Source organism: Oryx dammah, unplaced genomic scaffold (assembly GCF_014754425.2).
Source record: "Oryx dammah isolate SB20612 unplaced genomic scaffold, SCBI_Odam_1.1 HiC_scaffold_2, whole genome shotgun sequence".
In the NCBI taxonomy this organism is placed as follows: Eukaryota; Metazoa; Chordata; class Mammalia; order Artiodactyla; family Bovidae; genus Oryx; species Oryx dammah.
The window spans coordinates 3218294-3230305 of NW_024070186.1; the positions used below are offsets into that span (position 1 = coordinate 3218294).

A 12012-nucleotide genomic window follows, 5' to 3' on the forward strand; every position below is an offset into this window, starting at 1 on the left:
AAGCAGAGGAAACTGGAAACTGTTACTCAGTGAGGCTGATTCCATTGCTATATGAAATAGTCCGTGGCAGTTTCAAAAAAATTAAGTTGCCTAAGTGTTGTTTTTTAATGAGTTTCATATTAGGAAGGATAGCAGCAATTAGCTTCAGGAAGCCTCGGTATGCTGTTTAGAACACTGACTCGCTCATAGCTCCCTTTGCCAGAGATAAAGTGACAGAACAAAGCCTACTGATAGACTTCCTAGAAGTAAAATTTGTTTGTAGTATAAACAAAAACTAGTTTTCACAGAGCCTAAATTTAATTACTCCAGTGTGACCACCAGCCGTCCGTCAGTTCTTCGTGCTATAATTTATAGGTCAGCACGGCCTACAAGTCATTTTCAATGCGCAGTGCCTCCCCTGTAGTGAAGCCCAAACAACTGATCGGGCAGGGAGACTGCTTCTCCGCAGCCTTGACCCCCACGTCCACTCGAGTCAGAGCGGGGGTTCTAGCTGCACCCCGGGCACAGTGTGCAGTAGTGAGAGCGCAGTCTCATCTCAGAACTAAAGCAGTATTGGACTACGACCGTCCTTCAGTAGATTTATCTGAACTTGCTGGTAAATCGTACATCCTAAAGCCGCGCAGTCCGTGAAACACCACGCTTGTAATCCAAATGGCAGGTCTGCCTCTGAAAGAGGGACGTGTGCATTCCTGTAGACGTGCAGTGGTCATTCTGTGCCCCACGCGCTCAGAGCATCTTGTCCCCCTGGAAAGCCATGGACGCACAAGGCTTTGCTTCCCATGCAGGCTATTTTTGCCAAGGGTGTATTGCAGTTGTTTTGACAAAACAGCTTCAAACCCTTGCCAAAGAGAATAAATTGCAGTAGAAATGGTGATAATTATTAGGAACTTATTTTTGGAAACAGAAACCTTCCTTAATAAAGGGCTGTGTGCTGCCCTCTGAAAGGAACAGGGAATTTTCCCCAAAGTCAGAAATATACTTTTAACAATTACTGTACTTATTCTGTGGAGATTAAGTTAGGTTTAGCGTGTTTTCCCAGAAAGCCAAATTCAAGCTGGTTCAACCGTGTATTATAAGGAGTGCTTAGAAAGTAGATTTGAGTTCTTTAAAGATAATAATTAATTTGAAGTTACAGTTTCTTGTGTTTTTATAGTGGAGTTTGATGGACATGAAGTATTCACATGTTTCTGTAATATATGCAGATCTCAAATATTTTTAAGAAGACCAAATTGATATATTTGACTAGGTAAAAAAAAAAAAGTAGCAAACAGGCTAAGCATCTTCTCATAATTTATTCTGCAGAGCTGTAAGAATAAATGGGAAATGAGAATTTTGCCGTCCATCGTTTGTACCTTTGCTCTCCAAAGGAGTTAGATGAGAACGCCTTGTGACCCTAATTATAATAACCTCAGTATTTTATTGTGGCTTTAACACTGCTTTCACAGAGTTGACATAAAGGAAAACTCGAGGTAAATTAATTCAGAGGAACTGAGTGCAGAGGAGCCCAGTAAGTCCCGTCAAGGAGGCGACAGGCGCAAAGACAAGGCCTTTGGCTACTTCTGGTTTTCTCTGATGCAAACACCACATTTGGATTCTGTGTTCCTTCCCCACTAGTCATTTAAACATTGTTACCTTTGAAAAGCCCAGGTGAACGAAAACAAAAGATTAATATCATTAAGCAAAAATCTATCTGTGCTTTTGTGTTCTTATATTCTACCCAGTGCTATCATTTCATGATCACAGGTTACTTAAGATGCCCTAATAATGTTTGTTACATTAAGTTGAATATACCTTTTCCATTTCACTTGTTATTCTGAGGTGGCTGTACCCATATCTCGGAAGAAAAAAAAAGGAAGATTTAGTATACTGATTGCTTTCTGCATACGTAACCCACCACAGCCATGTTGGAGCAAGGCTGTTTTTTAAAACCTCAGTCAAACTGGTCATTTTCATAAGCTGATCAGTAAAAAGTGTATTTTTCTTGGTGTTTCCATGGGTCATTCACTAAGCAATAACACCATCAGGAGTTACTGATCCCAAAGGAATAACGGCTTAATTACACAGAAATTTAAAAATGAGGGTAGTGTTGCATGAGTACAGACATAGAGACCGTCCTGTCTTTGGGTGGTTTATTATTAAATTTAATGCATCAGATGGTCTTTTTGGTTTGTGCAGATTTTAATTACTAAGTAAGTCTGGTAAAATATGAATTATTGTATTAACACAAGTGATAAAACGTACATGGTTACGAGCATTGCAATCTGTAGGTGTGATGTACATAACTCGAGATTAATAGTATCAAGCAATTAAACTGAAGTTAAAAGAAGGTTTAATGCTACCCTTAAGTGTAACTTAAACTCTCGCTAAGTATTTTTAACTGCAATGAAAGCATGTTAATTTTAGGAGTGACTCCTTTTACAAGACCTCATTTCTTAGAGTACGTTTTCCTTTCTAAGAATACAAAAGCACACTGAAATACTTTCTGCTGGTAACTCATTCCATAAAGATTTTTTTTTCTTGGCTTTTAAGCTCAATGAAGAAAGCCCAAAATAGCACAGGAAGTTTTGTGTGGTGAATATATGTATGAACTAAATCTAGTTGGGGTAAAAGTGATTAAATTATTGATAAGATCATTGTTGCTCCCAAAGCGTTTCATTAGTCATACCAGGACTTCTTAAATATTTTGAGAATTTGGCCTTAATTTTCCTATAAGTGCATATTAAATAGAGGAAAATATATTTTGCTTTAATTTAATATCCTTACATGTACAACTCATTAAGAGTCTTATATATTGTGCTTAGTTGCTCAGTTGTGTCCAACTCTTTGTGATCCCACGGACTGTAGTCTGCCAGATTCCTCTGTCCATGGAATTTTTCAGGTGAGAATCCTGGTGCGGGTTGCCATTTCCTACGCCAGGAAATCTTCCCACCCAGGGATCGAAGCTGGGTCTCCTGCATTGGCAGGCAGACTCTTTACCGTTGCATCACCTGGGAAGCGGCTTGGTCAAAATGTCCCTTCGGATTTTTTATAACATCGCACAGAAAAACTGAACACATTTTTTGGCCAACCTGAGAAACATGCTAGGCATCTACTAATTAATTCTTTCATTCTGTGTTTCCGGGTTTCCCCCACTTCCTGAATTATTTTTATGTTGCCACTAACAAGATCAACGCCTGTATTTCCAATTTAGCTATGTCTTTGCTTCTAGGTAGTGTGACAGGTGGCATTACAGTGAGTTTAACAAAGATCTTGGTGAACATGTAAAACACTGAGCAAAATGTTCTCTTACAAAGAAGAACTCGCTGGCTCTGTGTGTGAGTGTGTCTGTCAGTGTCTCTCTCATACACACACATACACCGAATATGGAACTTGCCCTGGAATTATTTACCAGTGTACTTGGCAAGGTGAAACCTAAAAGATAAAGCAATGTGGAACATTTATGAAGTGGCCCATCACAGCTTCCACATTAAATAGAGAAGCACTGAAGACTCGTGTGCTGTGGTCTTGAAGGTGTGTTTTATTCACTGTCGATTGCTGGGTGTCTGAGCCCCCTGCCCGACCGCACTGCGCGTGTGTCGTAGCAGAGTGGGTTCCAAAGCTAGGCTAGTGCAACCCGGAACGGCAGGCACATTGTAAGACAGGAGGTTTGGGCAGTAACTGAGCATTTTGTCACAAAAATAGTAAAACTATATATTATTTCTGAGAAGTAGGCTCCTTTGTCTTCTCTGCATTATCCGTGATGAAGCCAAAGATGCGATTGTCCCTGAGGAAACGAGAGGAGTTTGGACTTTAAGTTAGAGGGGAAAGGTGGCATTGCATTTCTGTGGCATGTATTAACCTTTATTAGTTCTTTACTTTTTTTGACAAATGATGTTTTTTGTAATATGATACAACACCTCTTTTTCAAAAGGCATTTTACTTTCCGTAGAAGATAACAGGAAAAACACACAGAAAAAAAAATGTCCCTCCACATAAGGCCTCACAGAAGCAGTGTCTCTGGGGAAACTGCAGCAGGAGTTACCATGGGCTTATTCAAATAAGGGAAGCATGGAAGTCAGCTCCAGGCGGGAAGGGGGCAGGTTCAGGGCCTAGGATTATGTTGTTGGTGAGTTTCATGCTGGCATCCGGATTTGAAACCAGGAGGAATCACTTTAATGTCAGAATATGTAATTTTCAAAGTGCCAAAATTTACCTATCCATCAAACCAAGATAATTCTCAAGTTTATTTATTTACTTCTATCTTCCAGTTGTGTTGAGATATAATTGACAAATACCGTTGTAGGGATGTAGCAGACATCATTGTATTTGATGTAGGTGCATGTTGTGAAAGGAAATTAACACAGCCATCACCTCACGTGCTTATCTTTATTATTATTATTTTGGTGAGAACATTTAAGTTCTTTCTCTCTCAGCAAATTTCAATTACACAACACCCTGTTACCAGCTGTGGTCACCATGTTATACGTTAGGGCCTCATCAGTTTTTTTCACTGATGGATTTTTCTTCAGTTGTGTCAGTTGGATAACTGAATGACCATGATCTAAGTGATTGTAATCACTTAATTTTGCCGATACAGTTATCAGTTTAAAGGTCCTTTTAACAGGTCCACCATATGGTTTAACCCAGGTGCTTTTTGCTTTGCCCATTCTTTGCCCATTGGTTCCACCAACACTCTTGAAAAAGCAATTAATTGTTTTTAATTAAGAAGAGCAACTGTGTAATTTAGGGATATTTTGGTACTTCTTAAAATAGTAAATATTAGCATTTGTAATTTAAAAGAATTAGAAGTGTGTATAGAAATAATGTTTTATTCTAAGCCACATAAATATAGGCATACTAGACAAACCACACATACGCAGTTGTGTTAGCAGCCTTTCATATTAGCAGTGGGGTATGAATTCAAAGGTGGATGAAAATTGTAAGCAATTCTGTAACATTTTTAAATGCTGATGTCACTTAGGCGTTAAATTTCCTTCCTGAAAAATTGAGTAACATAATTTAAGATGTGGTTGAAAATATAATTTAATTTTTCTGCTGATTAATTTGGTAATATGAATAAAGGAATTCAAGTATTTGATGGTATGGCTCTTAATAAACTGATATGTCTGTGTATTTTACACTGTTTTGTCACAGCTTTTTGATTCTTTCTTAAACGTAATACTCCCTGAAAAAAGTAGTGTCTGATTTTTTTTTTTTTTGGCCTCACTTTAACCTCACAGATGGTTATATTTGGTTTTGAATTTTGCAAAGAGGTAATATCTCTGAACTAATCTTTAAAGAATGGCCCCTATTCTGTGCTATTTCTTGGTACTAGAAATATAGAATTTTTGAGTCTTTGTTGTATGATAGAATCACATAGATCTCTAGCTTGAGTTCCTAGAGAAAGGCTTGAGTAAAGGAATTATAGCCATGTATATAAAATTAGAAGTAAATGGATAAAAATATATCAAGTGAACTGTTTTAATTTTCTTATAAGAATTAGATATCAGTGGCTTAGCATTTGCTCAAAGTCTGAAGTGTTACTATTTATGATGTATATTTACAGACAAACCTTGTTTACTATTCTTGTTAGCTTCTTGGATCTGCTCTGTAGCATCTGTGTCCATTCTCCTGGCCATAGAAGTGACTGTGTTTTGAAATAATACCCCTAGAAAGGTAACCTCCTTGATAAGTTATTCTGAAGTTAAAAATCAAGTATCATTATATGTTTCATTTGAGATAACTGTCTACGCTTGACAAAAAACATCTGTCTTTTTTTCACATTTAATTTTAAAATGAATATTTTTACATAGGAGTGACATGTCAGAATGCAGTTTTCTGTTTGACTACAGTAATTCGTCATATGACCATTTGCAAAAGTCTAGTTAACAAAAAAAGTCAGTAGTGATATAAAATTTTGGAACATTGTTATTTAATTCATAACCTTACAGATGAGGTAACTATCAGACTACATTCATTTTTCTCCTTGCCTTTTTGAGATTTATGATTTCTAATGCATACGAAAGATTTCTACCCTTTTCAAATATTGTACTTGTGTTGTATACCTATATGAACAAAGTTTAATGAGTGTGGCCTCATTATAAAATTACAAAATGCATTTGAAAGCCTAAAACTTGGACTTTACTGTATTATAATTTTTTATATAATATTTGCTCGGTGTGATCAGTTAAAAATTATGATTTTTTCACAGCTACAGGAGAAGATGGTTCCTCTTTATATTGCTCTCAACAGTACTGTCTCCTGAATTCAGCTTTTGTTTCCCGCAGACGGTGGGTGCGGCTGCTGTTCGGCCGAGAGTTCCCGCTGCAGGACCTCCTGGTGGTCTGGGACGCCCTGTTCGCAGACGGCCTCACCCTGACTTTGGTTGACTACGTCTTCGTGGCCATGTTGCTGTACATCCGAGATGCTTGTAAGTGCTAATGGCCGTGCCAGCATGCAGTTTGGCGGTCCTGAGTTTTAAACTGTGTCTCTTAAATGTACTTTACCTTTTATTTTGAATTACCATGCCTACATTTTTATCATAGGCAGTATACTGGAAGTTTCAGAGGAACATACTAAATATATTTTTGTGAGTTAACATGTATGTATCAGATGTGGGTAATTTTATCCTGAAAGAACTGGAATATTCTTCAGAACCATTTTTCTAAAGACTTTCCTCCGGCTTTGATCTCCTCCTTACACACATTTGTGAAGCATGCATAGAAAAAGCCAGTGTTTCAGATATGTTTAGAGCGCCACCTTCTGACAGGTAGGGAGTATTCAAGAATATTTATCAGAAGATAGGAGCTGTTTTTATAGTATCAACAACTTGCCAATAAAAAATAAATACTGCATTTAAAGATACTCTAACTTCTTAGTTAAATTTTGACCAGACGTATTTCTCAATGGAGTGCCCAGTGGCAGATGTATTCCTGTCTCATAGGATCTACCTTTCGGTGCTTGCCTAGCTGGAAAGCCTCAGCCTGCCTCTTTGGAATAGTCTGATAATCCTCAGCTTGAAGAGAAAAGCAGAGCATGTTTTAAATTTCAGAATACCTCAAACTGTTTTCCTTTTCAAAAGGAAGAATTCACAAAACCAGATTTGTAAGCCAAAATGTAATTAGGAATGTTTGCACAAAGCGATGATGAAGTAGGAAATAAAAAACTACTGTAAGAGTGGGACTTTGTCAGAAGAACATGAGACTATTTGGAGCCGTTCATAATCTTGACTGTTAAATTACTGTGCGGTTCTCTATTTATTCATTAGATTTCAGTTGTGCCAGATGCTGTTGTTATCCCTCTGGTAAAACTAATAATATTCTTTAAATTCTAGATTACATTTTTAAGATTCCTCCCAAAGTACTTGAATGAATGAATGATGGGAGCACCACATTTTATCCAAAGCTTGTCATTCTATTCTGTGCCTTGAAGGTCAGATAGTTTGGGTTTTGACATACAAAGTAGAAAATTCTTTCTTTCTGAGTAAGAACATGGAAATCATAAGAGAAAATAACCTGGGAAGTAGAGGAGAATGTTTGGTTAGATTTTAGGATATTTAATGCTAATCTCCCACTGAAAAATAGTATGATTTTTATAAAGTATAAGTAATGAAAAACAAGGAAATCAGTCCTGAATATTTATTGGAAGGACTGATGCTGAAGCTGAAACTCCAGTACTTTGGCCACGTGATGCAGAGAGCTGACTCACTGGAAAAGACCCTGATGCTGGGAAAGATTGAAGGCAGGAGGAGAAGGGGATGACAGAGGATGAGATGGTTGGATGGCATCACCGACTCAATGGACATGAGTTTGAGAAAGCTCCAGGAGTTGGTGGTGGACAGGGAGGCCTGGCGTGCTATAGTCCATGGGGTCACAAAGAGTCAGATACGAACGACTGAGTGACTGAACGGACTACATGAAAAACAAAAGGAATGAGAAGCCTCCTTTATTTAAAAAATTACTTTTGGATAATATTTTCAAAAATTTTTTCAAGCCAGACAACTATTGGAATCTATTCTGATTTTCTGTAGTCTTAACTAAATATTTACTCTTCCATTAACTATTGTTAATCACAACCATATTTTTAATCACCGTGTTTCCTATCCTAAGATGTGGTTTTAAAAATTAATTTCAGAAAACTTGGCGATTTGGGGCAGCTGAAGCCTTTGTCCATTTTTAAGACCTTATAGAACACGTAGACACAAGTGAAAGAAACATGGAGGTAATGAAGTTGTGTATTTTATAAAGTCCTAGTTATTTTGATTTGCTTGTTTAAATCCATAACAATGGATGAGACTTCCTAAAAATAGGATGACTATTTGTGAAGTATTTAAGGGGCACTGCCCCTGTCCTTAGGAAGTTTACCAACTAGTAGGAAACATTAATTAGTAGGCCTAGTAATGGTAGGAGCTGGTAGGACAACGTCTAGGAGAACATGGCTGGTTGAAGTCTGATGTTTCTGGTCCTGCGGTGGAGGAGGCAGCAGGAGAGTTCAGGAGAGGTGCCAGGCTCCCCTCTGGGCAGGCGTGTGACCCGAAAAGATGCTCTAGACGCAGGTGAGTGAGATGAGGGGTCTGCAGCGTGAACAGAGAAGCTCGGGAGAGACAGCTTCATGGGGGGCATGTGTGTGTTTTCACAAGCTGCCTGGTTTCCTGAGAGTACAAAGCGAGAGTGACGCACAGGTTGTGAGCATGAGGGAGTCAAGAACGAATCCTGATGAGAATCCTCACCCTGGAGGTGATGGGAAGCCACTGAAAGGGTCGGAGCAGCGGTGCGGGCAGTCTCAGGTTCCTCTGGCTGCAGGGTGGAGCAGACTAGAGGCAGACAGGACTGGAGCAAGGAAATCCGATGAAAGGTTACGACCACAGTCCAGGGGCACCAGACGGGTGAGGGAGAACAGGAAGTGCACAGTGAGCCCTAGCTGGGAGAGCTTAGCAGCCGGGTCGTCCGTCTGACCTGGAAAGGAAAGATGAGGATTAGCAGGTTTTCGGAATGGATATGACTGTGTTTCAGCTATGCTGAATTTGAGAGATCTGTAAGAAATTGGGGCTTCCTAGGTGGTGCTAGTGGTAAAGAACCTGCCTACAAATGCAGGAGACATAAAACGCATGGGTTCGATCCCTGGGTTGGGAAGATCTTCTGGAGAAGGGAATGGCAACTGACTCCAGTATTCTTGCCTGGGAAATTAGGGGCAGAGGAGCCTGGCAGGCTACAGGCCAGGGGGTTGCAAAGAGTCGGACATGACTGAAGCAGCTTAGCATGCATGCACTTAGGAGATCAGTATCTGAGGATTGGAAAATAAAATTCACTGTCAGTATCAAGGCTACAGATTTATTTTTACAAATTGTGTTTGTTACAACCACAACAGTGGATGTGGTCTCCCAGGAGAATAGAGGGACCATATATTTGCAGTCTGTATGGAACAGTCTTAGTTCTATACACTCACTATTGAAGAGTAGTAATTATTAACGCTGCCTTCTTTCACTCTCAAAGGCACCCCATTAAGATCATAGGAATTACGTGGTCAGTTTACCTGAGGTAGATGCTCTCAGAGGAAAATGGGTAAAGGTGTTTCATATCAGTATTTAAGAGGCTCCAGGAACGGAAGACCTTGTGTTGTAACGCCTCGAAGCTGTTCTGTAGCGTCAGGGAGGTACTGGGTCAGGAGTGCAGAGGCACAGTCAGGTAAGGCTGGGAAAGTCCTCCTGTGAACGGAGGAATAGTCATTGGAGACCTTTGCCAAAGTGGGTTCCATGGACTGGGGGAGCGGAAGCTGGATCATGGTAGGTTGGTGAGTAACTGGACAGCTCAGAACTGCAGTAGCCTCTTCTGCATTCCTTTTGTCTCATGTACACATTCCATTTTCAACTAAAAGTAGCTAATTGAAAAGAGTGTGCAGATAGCACGTGCAGAGTCATCTTTTAAAAAAGTCCACAGGGAAGGGAAGAAGATAGTCGCAGTTAGAGGTCAGTGGAGGGCAAGGAAGGTTTGATGGAGAAGGCAATGGCACCCCACTCCTGGAAAACCTGGAAAACCCCATGGACGGAGGAGCCTAGAAGGCTGAAGTCTGTGGGGTCGCCGAGGGTCAGACACGACTGAACGACTTCACTTTCACTTTTCACTTTCATCCATTGAAGAAGGCAGTGGCACCCCACTCCAGTACTCTTGCCTGGAAAACCCCATGGATGGAGGAGCCTGGAAGGCTGAAGTCCATGGGGTCGCTGAGGGTCGGACACGACTGAGCGGCTTCACTTGCACTTTCTATAGAGGGAGCCAGTCCCAGCTCCCAGAGGTGTGGAGAGCTGGTGGAGAGGGTGCTTCTCAAGCCAGTCGAGCTTTTCCTTCAGAGATCAGCACTAGTATTTCAGTCTAGTGAGGAGGATTTATGTTATTGAAAGTTGCGTTATCACTGGTTCTGAACACCGCCTCCTCCACTCCCCAGTCTGTCTTGGTGGGCCTCCGTATCCCAGCCTATAGAACTGGACCCAGTGCATAGTAGTCCTCCTGACACATATTTTTGGGGGAAATAATGGAAGAAACAAGGGCCTGGAGGCAGTGGCGTGGTATCAGGAGTGCGTGGAAGGAGGTGCCAGTTTCTGGAGACAGTGGCTGGCAGGGTCACTCAGCGCCTGATAAAGGATGAAACCCGCTGTCTGTCTGAGCAGGGTGGGGCAGGGCTGGGACCGGGAGGTGTGGGAGCGGCTGCCCGAGAACTCGCGCCAGCCCCTGGAGCTGTCAGGGAGCCTGTGGGGACACCCTGGGCCCTGGCACCTGCGATGCTCGAGGGGCAGGATCCACAGAGGCAAATAGCAATCCAGGCCTCACGCTAGGTGCACGCCTGGCTGCAGGGAGGCAGGTGGGTGGGGGTGCTGAGTGCGCTGTCAGGGAGCGAGTTAGGAGGAGGAGGGAGGGAGGGAGGCGGGCGGGAAAGACCACCAGGACCTCAGAGCCCCAGAGGGCTGCCGGGGGCTAGAACCCTCAGAGCTACACCCACCAGAGGGCGGACCTCAGAGCCGCGGAGGGCTGCCAGGGTGGACAGAGCTAAAGCACCACAGGGGGTGGGCAGACAGGAGGGCATGGAGCAGTCTGCGAAGGGCAGGAAGTCACGGAGGAGATGCTGTGATCGGAGGATTGGGAGGGAGCTGCGATTCGGGTTCGGGCCTCCAGGGACACTTCGTAGAGAACCAGGGCAGGAAGAGGTAGAAGCAGCAGGGTGCGCCTGGCGCGGAGCTGTCCGGTCAGTGCAGAAGAGCATCGCCCTCAGCCAGCCAGCCAGGATTCATTGAGCGCCTTCTGTTTGCCGGCCGTGGGGTGTGTCCGTGACAGTGAGGAAGGGCAAGCTGGGAGTGGAGACGTGGCGTGGCCTCCGGAGGACGGGGGCCTCTCAGAGACTGGGGGAAGCGGTGGTTTGGAGCCCCGCACCCTGGCCGGCCTCCGGAGGTTGCGGGAGCGGCCGTGGCCGGGAGGGTGAGTTGCGAAGGGAGAGGCATCGTCCTTCAGAAGAGCAGGAGCCGGGGAGCCGGAGGGGGCCAGCGCGGGGATGGGGGCGGTGCTGAGGGGGGGCCCTGCCTCCCGGGAGGGTCCGAACCCGGGGAGGTGGAGTCACGGCCACCGAGCATTCAGAGGCAGCGCAGGCTGCGGGTTTCCTCCCCTCCGGTGGGCTCTAACTCGAGATGCCTCGCCCAGGGCACCCGGCGCGGGGTTGTTCCTGTGCACCAGCCATTCCCAAGCTCACACACCGGAACCTTGCAAGGCAGCGGCACCGGGCGAGGCTCTGGGCGTCTCACCTGTCTTTGGCAGCTGTAGGCGCTGTGTTTGTAGCTCGGTGTTGCTCTCCGAGAAACTAAAAGACCGTCAGTGACCGCGCTGCCTCCTCGAGGCCCGCACCCCCTGGGGGCAGGGGGGCTGGGGAGCGCCTGTGGCACCTGATGCTGTGCAGAGTATCAGTCAGGCGGGCGCAGCTCTAGTCCGAGGCGCCTAGGCTTCCTCATCTCCTCAAAGGGACGTGTCACACTCACACACAGAGAGACACACA

The 12012-nt window shown here is 43.4% G+C and overlaps 1 protein-coding gene across 4 annotated transcripts in view; it reads left to right on the forward strand.

The window, feature by feature from the left end:
* Positions 1-12012, forward strand: part of TBC1D5 (TBC1 domain family member 5) — a 585769-nt gene that overhangs the window by 411871 nt on the left and 161886 nt on the right. For all 4 annotated transcript variants that reach the window (XM_040263533.1, XM_040263505.1, XM_040263514.1 and 1 more), the window contains one exon: positions 6267-6409. In XM_040263533.1, coding sequence (XP_040119467.1) covers positions 6267-6409 — 143 coding nt within the window. The remainder of the gene's footprint in view (positions 1-6266; positions 6410-12012) is intronic.